The sequence below is a fragment of the Pezoporus wallicus genome, unplaced genomic scaffold (assembly GCF_028554395.1).
Source record: "Pezoporus wallicus isolate ANWC-B61680 ecotype Strahan unplaced genomic scaffold, APGP_CSIRO_Pwel_v1 contig_13737, whole genome shotgun sequence".
In the NCBI taxonomy this organism is placed as follows: domain Eukaryota; kingdom Metazoa; phylum Chordata; class Aves; order Psittaciformes; family Psittacidae; genus Pezoporus; species Pezoporus wallicus.
Genome location: NW_026641629.1, coordinates 458095 through 475834, shown reverse-complemented (window position 1 = coordinate 475834; position 17740 = coordinate 458095). Strand labels below are relative to the sequence as shown.

At 54.0% G+C, this 17740-nt stretch overlaps 1 protein-coding gene across 1 annotated transcript in view; it reads right to left on the bottom strand.

Annotated features, from left to right (window-relative positions):
- Positions 1 to 5600: 5600 nt before the first annotated feature.
- Positions 5601 to 17740, bottom strand: part of CTNNBL1 (catenin beta like 1) — a 42644-nt gene continuing 30504 nt past the window's right edge. The window contains exons 12-16 of the mRNA XM_057424769.1: positions 17080 to 17177; positions 16000 to 16080; positions 10560 to 10697; positions 10005 to 10077; positions 5601 to 5736 (exon numbers count right to left, since the gene is read on the bottom strand). Coding sequence (XP_057280752.1) covers positions 5648 to 5736; positions 10005 to 10077; positions 10560 to 10697; positions 16000 to 16080; positions 17080 to 17177 — 479 coding nt within the window. The 3' untranslated portion in view covers positions 5601 to 5647. The remainder of the gene's footprint in view (positions 5737 to 10004; positions 10078 to 10559; positions 10698 to 15999; positions 16081 to 17079; positions 17178 to 17740) is intronic.

The following is a 17740-nucleotide window of genomic DNA, read 5'->3' as shown; positions in this document are numbered from 1 at the left end:
CAGCCCGGAGCCTCCCCCGCCCGGCGGAGGGATCCCGGCCCCGCGCGCACACACGAAGTTTTTCCCACGGTTCATTCTTAAACTGCGCGGGGCGGGGCCGGGCCGCGAGACCCCCCCGGGACCCCCCAGCCCCGGGCACGGCGCCCCCGGCGGGGGCGGGGAGCGGGGCCCGGGTGGGCACCGGGGTGGGGGGTGCCCGGTGCGGTGCCCGGCAGCAGGGCCCCCGGGGACCCTCGCGGGGCTCCCCCCGGCACCGGCCGCGGGTGCATTTGTTATAACCCCCCCCCCGTACCAGGGCTCGTGTCCTCGGGACAGGGGGCACTCAGGGGCTCAGAGCCCTCGGCCGGAGCCGGGCGGGGGCGAAGGGGCTGCTCCGTGTAACCGCACCGGGACAGGGCCGGCAAACCAGCTCCTGCCCCGAAATGCCACGGGCACGGTGCCCGCTGCCCTTCAGCCACTCAAAGCTTGAGGCCAGACCCAGCACCAGCGCCGGCCTTTCCCGGCCCCACGGCTCGTGGCACCCCAGCACCGTGACCCCGACACCAGCACCGCGGCACCACAGCCTGCACCATTCGCACCTATTTTGAAGTCTAAAAGCATAAACATGGGCTGGGAGCGCAGCGCAGCCCTCTCTCTCTCTCTCTCTCTCACACACACACACACGGTGTTATCTGCGCGCCGTATGGCAGCCTGAAGGGTGTCTGAGCTCCAGATAAACGGTAAAAATCAGATTATTTCAGGTGTTTTCTGCCATATGATGACAGATGCTTGTGGCAAAGCGATCCTTTAAATCAGACTTGAAAATACAAACTGTGCCTTCACCCTTCCTGCAGCCGGGCTCCAGCACACGGGCAGGAGGAGCCCAGCTGTGCCCGGCAGCAGGAGCTGCGCTGCCTCATACCCGCAGTACAGACCCCCGGGTTCAAAGTTCTACCTGCTGCAGAGCTTCTGCCTGTAGAATAAAGCCCAGAGCAGAGGAGAGCATCGATCTCTGCCCGAGTTCGTTACTCCCTCTGCAGTTAAAAGCAGGGGGAAGGAGGAAGCTGCCATAACAGCACTCACAGCCGTGGCTGGTTGAATTCAGAGGACCCCACGTTGGGACAGCAGGAGAGCAACAGCAATGAAGGGCCCCAGCTTCCCAAGGGAAATCGCCTGGAGCGGATCTGGGCTGGAAACTGAGCCCAGAGTCACGGGGGGGGGGGGGCAAAAACCCACACCCCAAAATACGGGCTCCATGCACAGGGTCAAGCGCAACAGGAAGAGCAGCCGAGGCCAAGCAGGAGCCGTGGTCGGGGCAGCCCAGCCTCCCGGTGCTGTGTGGCCCTTGGCCCATCCCCTGCTACCGGCCAGTGAGGGGAGCGGGGTGAGTGGGGGGACCGGGTGTCCCAGGCAGGGCTCCTTGCTCCAGGTCCCACAGCCCCAGCCCAAGGAGTGGCAGGAGCTGAGGCTGCACCTCCAGGGCAGGAACCTGCCAGGATCCTCCAGTGTCTCCTCGTGGATGGTTAAATCATGGCACAAGGAAGCAAAGAGCATAAATCCCTCTCGGAGCTGGGAACACCTCCAGCTGCGGAGCCTGAATTAGGTCTCATTTCCAGCTGATTTTCTGCCACGGCAGCAGGATGACAAATGGACACGGGCTCTGTGCAGGGGCCCGGCAGACGGGCAAAAGCCAAGCGCCCGCGTGGCTTGGGTGCGCTCGGAAGGTTCCATTTTCCTCCTCAATTTAATTCCTCAGCGGAAAGGCCCAGAGCAGCTGCTGTCTGCAGCGGCCACGCAGCCCTGATGGACCCCACGCGCCTGGCAGGGAGAGGAGGGAGCTGCTGCACTGGAGGAGAGAGCAGAGCCCGCAGCTCCAGACCCAGCAGGCACCTGAGGTCCCTTATGTGCACCCTTGCTGCTGTGCTGGAGTAAGTTGGTGCCTCCCCGCAGGGCTCCTGAGCCAGAGCAAGGGCCGCAGAGGCTCACTCAAGGATGAGATGCTCCTTCTCTCTGGTAGCACCAGGGTTTCTGCCTACTGCTTCGTGTGGCTCGTGCCAGTGGCTCTGCTCGGGGTGGGAACCGGCGAGATGGGGGAATCCGGTGGCTGTTTCCACACAGCAACACCACAGCGAGCCTGGTGGCACCCACAGGGACACCCAGACACAAACCAGGCTGGGCTGTTGCTCCTGCTGGCAGCCAAGTGCTGCCCATGGTCATCCTGACACAACCCAAAGCCTGCGCTTGCTTCAGACAGTGGAAGCTTAAGGCATCCGGGGAAGGCAAAAGCACCCAAACGCCACCACTGCTGAAGCACTGGGGTGCTCAGCACCCCCTGCTCTGAACACAGCACAGCGATTGCGCTTCGGTTCCTGCTGCTCACGCCCCTGAAGCTCCCGGGGGTGGCTGCTGCTGCAGCCCCATGAGCGATGGGGCCGGGCTCAGGGCTGTGCCCATGCCCAGGAGCCAGCACTCAGCTCCGTTGCTGCTGTTCATCGCTGTGATGGGCAGAATAAACACCCTCCGTGCTGATCCCGAGCTCATTTCTGATACTTGTTTAGAGACTCGACAAGCCCTGTATAAAAGGATTTCCTTCCACTGCTGACTTTGACATTCCTGCATTATTAGATTATTCGCAAAGGTCTGTGCGTGCTGCAGGAAAACAACAGCTCCGACATCCAGCAGCGCAGCCTCCTCCACCGCTCGTCCCGGTGCGGCACAGCCACGCAGACAGCGCCCGGTGGGGCCCCTGGTGCGGAGCGCAGGGGCTGGGGTGAGTGAACCCAACCCAACCCAACCCAACCCTGCCGGGACAGCAAAACTGACCGAACATCGCACTACACGAACCAGGGAGGGGGGCCGGGGGGTTGGGGTGGAGGGAACCCGGCTGGGAGAGCACCGGGCCCCAGGACAGGGAGAGCATCCCTGGGGCACTGAGTGCAGCAGCTCTGGGGCCTCTGAGGGTCCCAGCCCGGGGGGAGGGCAGTGGGAAGCTCAGGGCAGCTCTGGGGGTCCCAGGGCAAAGGGGGGTCAATGAGGAGGGGCTAAACCTCAGGAGAAATCACTCACAAAGAATTCTTCCTTCCGAGCACAAGCCCCGCCTGGCTCCAGCTCCTTCCTGCCCTGCAGAACCCAGCAGCAGGGTCCGGATGCCGGCGCCGCTGCGAATCAGTCCAGGATTCCATTTCCCTCTTTCCAAACCATTGTTTTAAGGACCAAAACCAATAATCAAAGGTAAAGACAGCCAACAAACACAATCCCCAAAGCAGCCCCTTCCCCTCCACGTTATTTATGGCCAGATGAGAAAAGCCTCCCCTGAAACCCAGCTCTTAGAAGGAAAGAATTATTACAACCCCCTCCAACAATCAGTGCTTGAGGTGACTTATTTGTGCTGCTGAAGGCGTTTCCCAGTTTTGACAGTGCCTGTGTATCCAGTGCAGCCTGGGTCTCTCTGCGGGGATGTCGGGATATTCCTCAGTCACAACTCTCACCCTTCTCTGCCCACAACCAGCCTCAGCCCAGGCAGCTCCCAGCTTCCTGTTGGAGCAGAGCCCCCAACACCATGTCCTGAGGTCCCTCTGCAGAGAAGGGGACAGGGGGACAGCGCAGGGGCACAGCACGATGCTCCAGCTGCAGAACAACCCCCAACCCCTTCCCTTGGAGGGCAAGTATCCCACCTCCCCATCACCCAGCGCTCATCAATCATGTTCCTTCTAATTAACTTCTCATTTACCTCTTCAGTCAAACCTGTTTACAATCAGAGACAAGACACAACCCAGCGAGGGCTGCAGTGAAGGATGGGCTCTCCCTGCACGCTCCAGTGACCGCAGGGCACAGCCAGGGATCTCTTTGAGCACAAGCATCAGGAGCTGTGATGCTTTAATGCTTCCCAGCAGATGATGCTGCTGAAGAGGCCGAGCTGTGGGCTGGGATGGTCCTGGGCTGCTCCGACCCCTGCCTGTCCTGGGTGCTGGAGCCAGAGCCCACACAGCCCCCAGCCCAGCAGCCCCCAGCTTGCCTTGGGACACAGAATGGGTTTTCCTGCTCTTTTGCCCAAGATGACCCGTTCTGTGCATCCCAGACGGGGCCGGGAGCTCCAGCCCCTCCGGCACCCTGGGACCACCACACAGAGGATCCCAACCTTGCCCAGTGGGGTTTTCCCCTCTGAGAGAGGAGGAGAGAAGAATTCATCATCCATCTTGTAAAGGCTGACCTGCAGTAACAAGCTCTGCTCTAATTCAACAGCAGCAGCTGGAGCATCCTCGTCTGTCACAGACGGTTGGGCTCAGGTAGACACAGGCATTTTGCCTTCCTGTATCCCACAAGCGTCTCCTCTGGCTCTGGAGGCACACAGGTACCATGAGGGAGGAAGGACAGCGCCTCTTCCAGGAGGAAGACCAGAGCCCAGCTTTGACCTCAAATCCATTGGCTGTGCTGCCAACAGCTCCCAGGCTCCAGTACAACACTGAGCACAGCTGAGAAAGGGAGGAAAAAACACCTTTCCGGTTGAAAACAGAACAAAGAAATGAGGAATTCCAGCAAGTTCTGCACCAAAAATGTGGGTTTGCAGCCCTTTGGTGGCTGCCGAAGCCACGACCCCCGCGTTGATCCCCTGAACAGGAGCGCTCAGCAGCACCCAGGCCGGCAGCGCCACCGCAGCCGCGGCTGAAGCGGCCGCTCAGCTTCCCTGACAGTGCATTTTTCTTGGAGATAAAAAATGAGTGCTGCCAGCATGCAAATCTCTCTAAATGAGGCAGGGCCCAGCCTGCCGGAGCCGCCGGGGCTCCTGATGACACTCATTAACTCGAGCACAAGAAAGGAGGATGCAGGAAAATATGCACAGCTCCTTGTCCCAGTGAAGCCACGGCTGGGAGCAGCAGCCAAAGCACCGTGGCCGGTGTGGGAGGCGATGGGAGGAGCTGTGGGTCTGCCCCACCACGCTCCGGCCCTCAGCCCTGCTGCAGCTCCGGGTTGTGGGTAGAGGCTGCCCCAGAGGGGTCCCCTCCTCTGCAGGAGCTTAGGGCTGCCCTGACGATCCAGACCCGAGAGTCCCAACACTCGTTTCCTACAGGACAAGCACAGCCAAGACCTGAGGCTGACCACAAAAGGCAGCCAGTGGGGTCTGGTCAGGTCATGGATTATGCACCCTGCCTCCTAGCCCCGAATATAACCCGATAGAGTCACTCCAGCATCCCCTCGGGAGCAGGGACATAGCCTAGGCCATGCAAAACTCACCTTTGATTACCTTGGGATGTTCAGTGGGTCTGGCTTCTGGGTCCCCTCTGCCACTGAAGAGCCTCTGGCCTGGGCACATACCAACACCTGAGTCCCCCCAGTTTATGCCAGTACAGCAGGATGTACATTTTCTTAGTGTATGGGGCTAGAATCACCTGCAAACAGTCTCCTGAGCTACCTGGGCTTCCTCTTACCCCCCAACACATCTACTGTTCCACTGCTTCACACCAACACTGCGGTTGGACTCGGGGGACAACCTTTGAGCTGCCCCACCACAAGGTCCACGGCTACATCCCCACGCACAGACTGCTTGTAACAAAGGAGTTAAGAAAAACAAACTGTCTTTAATAGAAGCGGTTTCACGGAAACATCACTGATCGCGCAATCAGGCTGGAGGGGGCAGCAGAGGCAGAACCAGGTGCCAAGACCTCGAGGCTCAGAAACTCTCCAGGAGGTCCAGGATCCGCTTCTGCTCACTCTCCCGAAACTCCTGGTTCTTCCCGTCCCCGATGTTCTCCGCATACTCTGCAGGGGACAGAGCAGACAGGCACAGGCTGAGTGAGACACTGACGAGCGATGGCAGCTTCTCATGCAGAGCCAGAGCAGAGCCTAAACCTGCATCCACTGCCAACACCCGAACGGGAACTGATGCAGGGAGCATCCGTGGCTTTTCTCCCCATCCCCAGGGTTAAAGCTTTGTATAACAAACACCTCCTGCCCCTCACAGAGCTCTGCGGCAGAGAGGTGGCAGCAGGAACGTCCTGCTCCTGGCACTGAGCAGCAGCATCGCCCTGGCACACGCCAGCGGCACTGCTCTGGCCTCTAACCACCAGAAAGGCCCCAGCCCAGCGCTCCTCCCGGCCCCTGCATTACCCCAGCAGAACTGGGACTGACTGAACGGACATCACAGCGCCGGCCTCTGGCAGCCCAACAACTGCCACCAGCCCCCCCACCGCTGGCTTGCCCGGTCCCCTCACACTGCATCACCGGGGCAGGGCTGTCACAGAGCTGGTGAACGTTCCTAACCCCAGGTTAACCATGGTCCGACCATCCCAGAGGAGGATTTTGTCTCAAGTACAAACCAATCTTGTAGACAAGTGCTCCTACCCCACAGGGAAGAAAGCACCAGCCCAGATCTAACTACGAAACAAACTCCTTGCACTCAGCAGAGGACACCAGACCCTGATCACAGTCCTGCTCATCCATACAAACAGCCAAACACCACAGAACCAAAGGCTTCCTCCCCAGCTCTCCTTCCTGACACTCGTTGTTTGAAGTCAGCAGCTCATTCCCGTATCGGCTCCCTCCTTCTGCCACCATAACCTGCATGCTCAAAGGAGGTTCAAAAAGGAAAACTGAAAAGCAGGCTTGGAGCTGAGCAAATCTTAGCAAACCAGAGCAGACGCCTGCTCGGGCAGCGCCTTCCAGCTTCCCACATTCTTCCCCTCTTCCTAAACAAACAGAGCTCACATCCAGCCTCTGAATGGTAAGTTGCTGTAGAAAGTTTGCTTTTAATATTTATACGTTCAGCACCGCTACGTGCTCCTGAGCTCCATCAAAGCCTTCATTATAAGAGCCCTGAAAAGAGCGAGGACAGGGAGAAGTTGGCTGATGCGCGAGTCTCCTGTGGGTACTCTCCCTCTCCACTACAAGAAGTGGAGCTCATTGCCAGGGCCTCTGGGAGAAATCCTGTTAATATTTATAGGCGACGACAGCACCTGTAACCAGAGGAGGTGGGGAGAGCTGAGGTTTGCTGCAGGTGAACCTGACCCCCTCGCTGTCCTGGCGCAGGGGCACCAGCACAGGGCACTTGTACCTCCGGGAGTTGCTGATGCTGATTTGAGACCAGATAAACCCCAGCACCAGGCTTAAAACCCCAAAGAAATCTCGCACCAAGGCTGTCTGCATTTACTTTTTAATTTAAAACTCCACCTCTTCAGTGAGACACCAGAAACCCAACCCAACGTACGCTGCCCCTGCCCACGGTTAACCAGAGCCGACATGTGCTGGGGCTGCACAAAGGGAAAGGACCTGAGATTGGTTTCTGCTTCATTAGATAAAATACAGTGGTTACGGAATAGTAAAAATCAATAGGGGAATACTGAAGCTGGTAATGGATATTGGAAGCTGTAAAGGCTGCACATACTGAGGGACCACAGGGCAGACTCAGCACAGTGCTCATGACATTCCTACCTTCGCTTTTGGATTACCTGTGCTAGCGGGTTTGGGCTGTAGCGCTCAGGAAGCATTTCACCTTCCTGCCTCCCCGTCATGCGTACTACCTGCACTGAAACCACAAGTTTAACTGGGCACCAGGTCTTGGTGCTTCTGGAGAAGGAGCTCTGCACCTCTGACTGCAGCTCCCCAGGGGGAGCACGTACCATGGGCTGTATCCAGATTCCTACGGAACGCAGATACCACTTGCTGTCATGCAGACCAGTCTCCAAAACATCCCCAGCCAAGCACACACTGCTCAGTCATTCTCTTCCACAGGATGAATTAACTGTCCCATTGCAAGTTACACCTGATCTTCCCAGGCAATGGAGCTGCAGGAGGAATGGTCAGGCTGCAGAAATGCATTTAAGGAGCCTTCAGTTGTCCCCTGCCCACTCTCCCCCCCTTGAAAGCCCTACCACAGGAAAACAGTCTGGCTTCCTCGCTTGCATCGTAAGTAATTCTGAGCAACCCCAAGGGATCCATCAGCTGTCAGGTTGCCAGAGAAACATGGATAATATGTAGGCCATAAAAATCAAACTAAAAACCAAGCAGCTAATTAGTATGCAAAAATAGAAAATAAAAACTGAACAGGAGCAACACGCTGAACCGAGAGTAAAAATAAAGCAGCCCTGATCTGCCCTGGGAGCAGCTGGGGTGGCCTGGAACAGCTCAGTCAAGGTGTCAGCCTCCTCTCAGCCATTTGGGGTAGAGGGGTACTGTTCCAGCAGCCAGACTTGGGGTGTCCCCACTGCCCCAGCCCACACGTCACCAGCTCCACAGCCAAACCCACGGCTGCAACAGGCAACCACGTCCCACCAGCAGAGCCCTCCAGAGGGCAGGTCCATGTCTGTGGTGTTACTTCTGTCAAAGCTGCTGAATCTTACACCGAGCATACCTGGACACTGGCGTGTAACTCCTGAAGCACTCCCGTGTCACCAGCTCAGGCTGCAGGAGAGCTCAGCGCTGCCCCTGCGCTCAGGAATCTGCTGGGCGCCACGGCACTATTTCACAAGGACCCACTATAAATCTGTTTCTAAGGTCACTGACTACTGCGGTGGCAAAAGTCTCTAGAACTGCCAAGCATCAGAGCTGGGGAGAGCTGCAGCAGAGCCCCAAGTGCTGCGTCCATCACCAGTACTATTAACAAGCCACGTATGGCCTCTTCGGCAGGGAACACGTCACTGCTGAGCACCAAACCTGCAGGAGAACCTGCAGCCTGTGAGACACAATGAAACCCCTGAAAAAGCCTCACAATGCAAGTCACTGTCTGTGAAAGGAGGCACCAGATGAAATTTTAATGCAGCTGCCCTCCAATTCAGCTTAGCATGTAAATCAACAAGGCAAAGAAATGAGCGTGAGGTGTGTGGGTGCAGCGAGGTGTGCAGACAAACCCCATGGGCACCCACGGCCCTGGTCAAGCATGGGGACCTGAAAGCAGACGTGTGCCATGCTCCGAGTTGGAAATGGACAGTTTGGAAGCAGGAATTGTCAAGTATCATGATCAAAATCAGAAAAGACACCCTATCCAGTCCCCCTGTTCATCAGCAGGCATTAACTCGCACTTGCCGGCAAAGGATAAGAGCCAAAGAGACTGCCTATAGCTGCAGGTAATCTCTCACTGTCAGAAAATCACTCTTAATTTTGTCATACCAGCCATCCTTCTGATCCCCTTCTTTCCTGCATATGGGAAGGGACAAAATCGACAGGATCTTCAAGAGAAATGCTGCCTGTACCTGCCAGTGTTGAGGGGGGGCAAGAAGAGGCCCAACAGAACATCACTGTTACTGCCTAAGAAGGAGGCACTATAACACCACAGCCCAGCACCCCCAGAGACACTGCTGGCCTTCCCTCCTCTCCAGGAAGGAAAGAGACTCCTCACCAAAACCAACACAGCCCCTCAGGAGCAGGCTCAAGCCTCTGCTAAACAAGAAGGCACCTCCTGTGGGCAGCAGATCCCCAGGGAGAGCCCGAGTCCTGTCCTCTCCTTGCCTGGTTCAGTTGGCTGCGTGTGCTGCAGACGAGAGCCACAGCTCAAACCAGCGTTGCCCTAACTCAACACAGGCATTAAAAATAACAAGCAGTACTTTAAAACTGGGATTGCAAATCACAACAGCTACATTTTAAAGCTACAGAGGATACTTTAATGCTATAATCCCTATTAATCTGACACTAAGAACAAGACAAATACACCACAGACACTAATATGGTGCAGATGGTGAAGTGCAGGGCCACGTTAATGAAAGATGAGACTCCACTATTCTTCTCTTCAGCATGCATGTACCCTTCCCTTAAATACTGACTCTAGAGTTAATGTCAGCAGCGAGTTCCAGCCAGTGTGCAGCTGATGGCAGCACAAGGTGATGTGCCACTCCATGACAGCAGATAACAGCAAGTGGCCTAACTCCAAGGTCTTACCAGCTCTTACCAGCCCTGCCCATACCTCAGCACATTACTCAGCTGCTGCCTGAAGATGCTCATGAAATCAAGGAGAATTACATGTGAAGGCTCATCCCACACAGTGGTGACCCAGCTGTGCTGCAGGGATGAGACACATCCACAAGAGAATCTCAACTCACCCTTTAGGATGTGTCGAACAATTTTAATGGAGCTGCCTCTCATGTTCAGAATCTGATGGACTCTCTGACGAATCTGACGGGGGACAGGAAAGAGAAGCAATCAGCCTCCAGTACAACACAACCCCATGCACAACCCCATCTGTGCCACCCTGAGGGAAAAGCAGAAACCCCGAGCACCACAACACCCAACTCAGCCTTTCCTAGTCCACAGTCCCAGAGCACGTACTCACACACAGGAAGGTGTGTGGCACACGTAAGCTCGTCACAGTGTCACAATCCCCCTGCAGTCACACACGTAAAGCTGCAGTATTTTGCACTGGCCTTACTCGAATGGTGTTGCATGAATCCTGTGACAATTATCAGCCTCTACCCGTTAATGCCCTCCTGACTGCCACAACCTGATGAAACTGCATGCACAAGTGAAAGAAGGAGGTTCCCTCCCAAAAAAGGAATTACAGAGAAGATTATTCACAGGCCGTATTTGCAAGGATGCGGAGCCTTGTTGTATCATGGATGGAAACATAGATGATCTGCCAACCTTGTCTATAGCTTTACCTGGGGAACACTGGCATTACAGATCTCTGCCATGATGTAACAGATGAGCTGTAGAACAAAGAGACCAGCATCCAGGCGACGGAGATAGAATTCATCTTCCATGTCATCATCTATTATCTCTCCCCGACGCACCATGTCCTGTAAAGCAGCACAAAGGAAAGGTGTGATGCTCTCTGCCTCCCCAGGCACCTCCCAGCAGGGTGGCAAAATGCTGGAGACAGTTGTGGTTTTAAGGAATGCTTTGTTCCCCAAACACATTCCAGACATTTCTTGCCAAAGCAGCACTGTTAATAACTCCTTTCCATTCACAGACACTTCACCAGTTGTGACCCAGCTTTTGCCTCTGCTGCTGCTGCTGAAGTGTGTCCAGCTGAAAATTAAAATTTTAATTTAAGCACCAAATTGCATTTCTCAGTGGAGGATCAGAGGCTGTGACTGTGGAACACACCTGCCTGGCTCTCACTTCCAAGGCCCCTGGCACCTGCCCTTCCACTGGCCAGCTGAGGGTGCTGTTAAGCAGTGTAGAACGTGACTCCAGGCGACTCAAAGACCGATCAGGCTTCCAACTTCATTATCGACTGCTGAAGGAATAAACAGGTCGGAAAGCTCTGCACAAGCACAGCTTCACCATGCCCAGCCCTACTCTTCCAGCTTCAAGCACTAGCTCCCCCAGGAACACTGAGGGCTCGCTCCTCCCCTGCTCGTTCAGCGGTCACTGGTGAGACTTGCCCAAGCAGAGGCCAAAGACAGAACACACGAGGCCATTCCATCAGTCTGCTTCAGACAGGATCTCCTTCAAAGCCTGCAGGAGCAGCCTCCCGGTGCCCAGGGCTGTCACCAGCTGACCCTGCTACCCATCCTCATGGACCCAACAGGAGGAATCGCTTCCAGCACAGGCAACCTTCTCCATTTGGGGTTTGGGTTTTGGTTTTGTTCTTAAACAAAGGAAGAAGCTTGTCAGCCCTGCTGCCTGCCTGCAGCCCGTGTGATTTATTATGCAGCATCTGGCAGGTGGGCACACTCCAGCAGAGCAATATTTTCTCATTAGAGCCATCACCCGCAAGAGCTCCGTACCCACACGCTCGGCGCTGCTCCTGCAAACACACACAAGGTCACCAGCACCAGAGCGGATCCAGGCCGCCAGATTTCCCTGTCCTGTCAAGCCAAGTCCTCACATCCAGCCGAAGGTAAAGTCTTCCGGGCACAAGAAGGAAACCTAACCCTGGGCACTTCCCACTGGAGAGAGTGCGATGGATGCTCTCTGTGCAGGGAGCTGGGGAAGCGACTTGCAAATACAGATGCCTCTGGGAGGCAGAGAGGAAAGCCCAGGTAATAAAATACTTCTTTCCTCCTAGAAACCTAGCCTGCAGTGAAAGGAGAAGTTTAACGAACAATGCCTGCTTACCAATGCCATAAGGTCAATTGCTTTGGCTCTACTCCATGATGCTTCAGCACCGGATCCTGTGTATTCCAGCATCTGCACAACTGGAATTCACTCCAGGTTCTCAAAACTATGGGCACCGGCACGACCTTGCAAGCAAGCTTTTGCCAGTAAAACAAAAATCCAGTTTTATGCAAGGAGCAACCTTCCTCACCCTACATCCATGTCAGATTACAGGAGTCTGATCAAATCTGGTCTCTAAAGCTAAACAACAGTGAGGTTGGCCAGCCAGAGGCTGGAGTATTGTCTGAAGGATCAAAAACCCCACTCAAGGCAGAAGGCAAAGCTGGCACTGCTGAACTACAGCTTACCCTCCCCTCTGCACACAAGCTTGTTGGCTACTCCTCTCAGCAGTGCCAAATTCCTGAACAGAAAATCCTCCACAGGCAGGATTTGACCCTCCAGAGCAGGAAACAAAGCCCGTGTCTGTTCTGTATTCCCATCCCAGCGTGGCGATCACTGGAGCTGGATCCAGGCAACGGCTGTCTTGATTACAGCGGGAAGGCGACAGCTCTAACAGCCCCTCTCGACGGAGAAGCGAGATTATTTTGTACCAGTAAATGAGGCAGATATGAATTAGAAGACAAGCACGGTTCTAAGGTGCCTTTTCACAGCCTTGTTTTTAAAGCCACATCCACCCTGTAAACGCTCATCTGCCTCCAGCCCAGTACCAGTCACCTTTCCACTTTGTCTCCCTTGCAAAGCTGTCAAGGCTCTAACCTCCAAATGAGCGCTCAGATGCCATTTCTAATCTGCCAACAATATGTACTGAGATGCCCCTTGCTGATGGGAGAAGACAGCAATAAGATGGGCTTCTGTGAAGCTAAAATGAGCCTCTCACACTAATGAGGCAGGACTGACAGGCCTCAGGGTGTGAAGTAGAGACTCAAAACCTAAACACAGAATGGATCTGCCAATGAGGTAACAAGAGATCACATTTGCTCCACAGAGTCACTGGAGTGGGACCCAAAAGATTCTCATCTTCCTCCTTCCTTATCCTTCACCTTCCCCAGCAGCCACAGCAAGGGTGGGTGCTGGTCAAGAACAAAGGACACCTCAGTGGGTTGGGCAGTGAGGCCCACACAGGTGAGCAGAGAGGAGAAGGCTGCAAGCACCGAGTACAAAACTATTCCAACTTGTCTCTTACACCAAGCGGAGCTTCTCTCCCCTCACTACTCTGGGTCTGCACTACGTGGAGGGGCAGTGGTGCAGCCGTGCTCAGAAGGTGCTTTCACACCTGGACGCAGCTCCAGGCAGCTCCATCTTCCTAAACCAACCCAAACCCTCTTAAACAAACTCCCGTTTCTGCTATCCCAGTGTGTGGACACTGCTCTCCTGCTAGGAGTTCCACCTCTCCCCTTTCAAGGGTGGAATGACTTAACTGTAGCACAATTAGCATGTAATTTGTAAGTCATTACAGCACAAAGTGTCTGGTGAGAATATTTCATGGAATAAACCTGCTGAGCATAATTTTCTGTGGAACTGTAAAACCATGAAACCATCTCCTGCCTTTTCCTGCCACCACCAGAGATCACTGAGGCTATTACTGCCACCTGCAATTATCCCTCCTTCTAGAGGGAGCTGAAAGCACAGGATTTCCCACCTCTTCCTACGGAAAGAATTCAAGAATTTGAGAGGTGGAGGAGGTATCTCCCGGGTTTTGTTAACTAAAAACTCTAAGAAAAGCTCTAAGGCAGGCACCGGGTGTCAAACACACACATGGACTTTGCTCCCGGGTTTCACACGGGTAATGGGTAATTATCACCTCTGATCACTGGAGAATAGATTCCACAGCAGCAAACAAGTGGGTACCACTGAGAAGGGCCCCCATCCCATTCCACTGGCCATATCAAGGATGCAGTTTCATCATGGGTTCCTCCTCAGAAACCCTGGCTTTAGTGATTCTTCCCCTTCCACCCCCAGCTGTCCTCACACCTCCACTGCAGGCTGAAGAGCTGGGCTATAATCCGCAGCACTGAAATAAGCCACACAAAGACAGAAGGAGGAGAACTGCAGGAGCTTCTTATACCAGCTGCACGACCAGAGGTGGAACAGCAGCTGTGATACACTCGGTCCTGCCTTGTGTAATCAGCTTTCACTTCCTGTAATGCCAGACTTACACCAGGATACTCTGCCCTCAGACTGGGATCTCATTCTTGTCAGCGCAGCTGAACCTGTAAAATCTCATAAGGTATCATTTTCCTAGGGGCAGAGAGAAGGATGACTGGAATTTGGAGGTCCTGTGTCCTCTACTGCAAGTAGAAGGTCAAAATCCCCCAGACGCCACAGCAGTTTCTAAAGGACCCAGTGTTCATCCCATCCACTTCAATGATTCATGTGCCACAACAAGAAACATTAAAGTGCTCCATAAATCCTGTCACAGCCAGGCAATGCTGTGATTCAAAGGACAGAATGATGGCTTTTGACTACTTCTGCATGGGGAAAATGCTCAAGCCACTTCAGATCTCGGGAGACCACGTCCCACTGTCCATCTGAGTGCACTACAAAACAAAGCAAATGGCAATTCCAAGAGTTTTCCAAGCCAGAAACAAACCTCAGCACTGTCTGTCATACCCGTTGTGCCTAATACATTGCAGATATGTTTCTGCAAAATCCTATTCTTAGCTCTAAGAGAGGTGAAGAACTCCAGCCATTCCAGCCCACAGAGCCCAGCAGTGGGGCCAAAACACAGTGGTCTTCTTGGATACAGGAGGAAAACCAAAGGTTCTTTAGTTTCTCTTCTCCTGCGCATCAGTAGACATGAATGGGTTCATATTATTAACTGAAGAGCTTCTACACAAGCTTCTTCACACTCAAATTTTCTTCACCCCTGCTTTGTGCTGGCTGTTTGCTACAGGAGTTAACAGTTGCAGAGTGCTCCAGGGTCTTTCTGGATACAGGGCACATGCACTGGCTCAGCCTGTCGCATTGAGGGGCTCCTGTACTGTACTGTAGCTGCCATTACACCACAGGACTTTGGCCAAGAAAACCCATTCCAGTTTTTGAGTTTAGAACCCACACACCAACACTGAAATGGAAAGAACAACTCATTCTGAAGAGATGAACAGAGCACGGAGGGATAGCAGGGAAGGGTAAATGCCACTTTCCTTCAGGCCACTGTTCATGTGTGAAGCTGCAGCTGTGTGTATGGAGCCCGAATGCTAGCAGCAGGCTCACCTCCACCCATCACTCACCCCTGCCTCTCTGAGCAGCAGCAGTGTTGCTCCGATGCCCTCGCAGTGCTCCTGGTGCCGGTGCCGGGGCCTGGCCATGGGCACCAAGCTGCGTGTCAGAGCCTCTCAGGGCTGCAGCCAGTGGCACACCAAGCGCACTGCGATGTGCTGCAGCCGTTACTCTCTGTCAGTGCTAATCAATCTCACACCCTCTTCAGTGCTGATACAGATAATCTTGTGGGAAGGTGGCCAAGCTCGCTAACAGCTCTGCAAGCTGCTTCCTGACTCCAGCAGCTCGCTCACTCTCAACAAGTCTGTTCAGCTTCGGTTCCAAGAAAGTGCTGTGTGGGACCAAGGCTCGTGTCATTCAAATGGCTCACTGCTGGTGTGTGGGGAGCACAGGGAGCTCCCCAGCCTCTGTCTCCAGCCTCCTCTAACTAATCAAAACAGATGCTTCCTCGCAGCTGATCGGAACTCTAGACCAGGGTAGGAGGCCTCGCACATGAGCATGTAATTGTCTCTCTGCATTTCACTTACTCTCCATCTGCCAGACCAAGGAAGATCACAGCCAAGTAAAAATGAAAGCAAACTGCAGCACGCTTAGGCCCTCCTAGTAAAACTCACTGTAAAAGGCCAAGAGTATTTGCTGTAGAGAAGTTCTCAGCCTCTTTTACGTGAGGTTAACTGGAAGCTGGAGAGGAGGGCAACAAGAATAAGGAGCTAACAGCACAGGTATGAGGGCACAGCTTGGAAGTGACCCCAGCTGAGCCACAAGTTCTGTGCAGAGGCATTAGACATGAGCTAGCAAAACTTAAGCAATACATACATGTTTCTCTCCATCAATCTTCTTATCAGCTGCCTGCATTGCATCCAGGTACTTAAAATACAGTTCCATCAGCCTATCAACCTGCAAGGGCAGAAGAGAGAGACCTAAGCAAGAAAGAACAATGCAATCATCCTTAATCCTTCATGCCATTCTGTTTTCCTTCCAGCTGCAGTCTCCACAGAGGAACAGGTGACTGTCACTCACAGGAAGGAACACGTTCTGGAAGGATGTGGTCGGATGAACACAGAGTCTGCAGGCAGCTCAACCCAATCCCCTATCACAGTATGCATTCATCAGCCCCAGCTAAAAGGCAGCAAAGACACAGGGCCCCAGCTCGCTCCCCTGTGCTGTGGCTCTCCCAGTTTCTTTGGTCAGGCTTACATAGGATATACCAGGTATGTTACAGCTTTGCTGCTCTCCTCTGAAGTGGAACTGGAAGCAGTCTGCAAGCGGCAGAACAGGTTATGAAGAAGAACCTTAAAACACGCTAAGTGAGGAGTACTAAGAAACCAGTATTTCCCCAGTGGTGGAACTTACAAACCCCTTGGGATTACTGGTTTGCAAAAGCTGCTGTTTCTGTCTCACAGCTCTTTGATCTATCCACTACCATGAAAGTATTTTGGAACAAATTTCCCAGAGTAAACACCACTGAAGGGACACATTCTAGGAGAAGAATGAGGAATGCTACACGTGTACTACTGCAATCCCTTGACTCCCTGCAAAAGAGCTTCACTACAAACACCAGCACCTTCCCCACTGCCCTGGTTTCAGAGCTGGTGCGATGTGAAACCACGGAATGTGTTACACCATCAGCCTGCAGCAGAGACACAGCCTGGGACTGAGCATCACTACTGCTGTGTGCAAGAGGAAACAAAAGCCCCTGGGATGTGGGAGGCCAAGTGCTAAAGGCACTTCCAGTCTTCCAGCTTCTGGATAACACCATAAATGAGCACGTAAGTCCCTGCAGCAGGTACCACGAGGCTTTTCAGTAGCTCACTGAGTGCAAAGAGGCAATCTGCTGGTACTGAGTATCCTCCCAATCCGGCAGCCCCAGCCTGCAGGCACACACCGAGCACTCACCTTCTCACTGTCATTCTCTGTGAATTTATTCAGTAACCGTGTCCTCTGCTGCCCTCTCAGGTTTCGCAGAAGAGAGGCCAGGATGGAGCAGACATGCTCTGGAGATACAAAATGAAAATTGCGTGCTGAGATCAGGAACGGGGGCTCATTTACTCTGTAACATGGCATCAAATTTACTCCTTGCACTCCTGTGTGTAGCTGATGATAAGCAGAACCCTGGTCTCGTCCCATCACTGGCACGAGGAGGCAGAGCAGGAACACGAGGAGCAGGAAGTCTGTCAGGAGGCCAGGCAGCTCCTCAGCCTGCACAGCCCAGGCAGGGATGTCTCCTCTGGTTCTGTGCACTTACTCCTGCCACGCACTGATCACAGCCCTGCTCATCCTCAGTGACCTGGAAAAAGCAGCTCCCATAAAGCCCAGGTTCTGCCCCACTCAGCTCCACAGGCTGCAGGGTTTTAGACCTTATGCTGTAGATACCTCAACAGATTCACAACTGCAGCTTCTCCAAGATGTCCTCATGGAATCTTGCTGGTTAAGACTCATGAAAAATAACGACCATAAACATCTCCTCACCCACGGTGGTGGGGAGGAAAGGGCCTTGAGACTGGGTCCGTTCAGAGAGGAAAACACAGCATGCAGAGGAAAGGGATGATCATCTTCC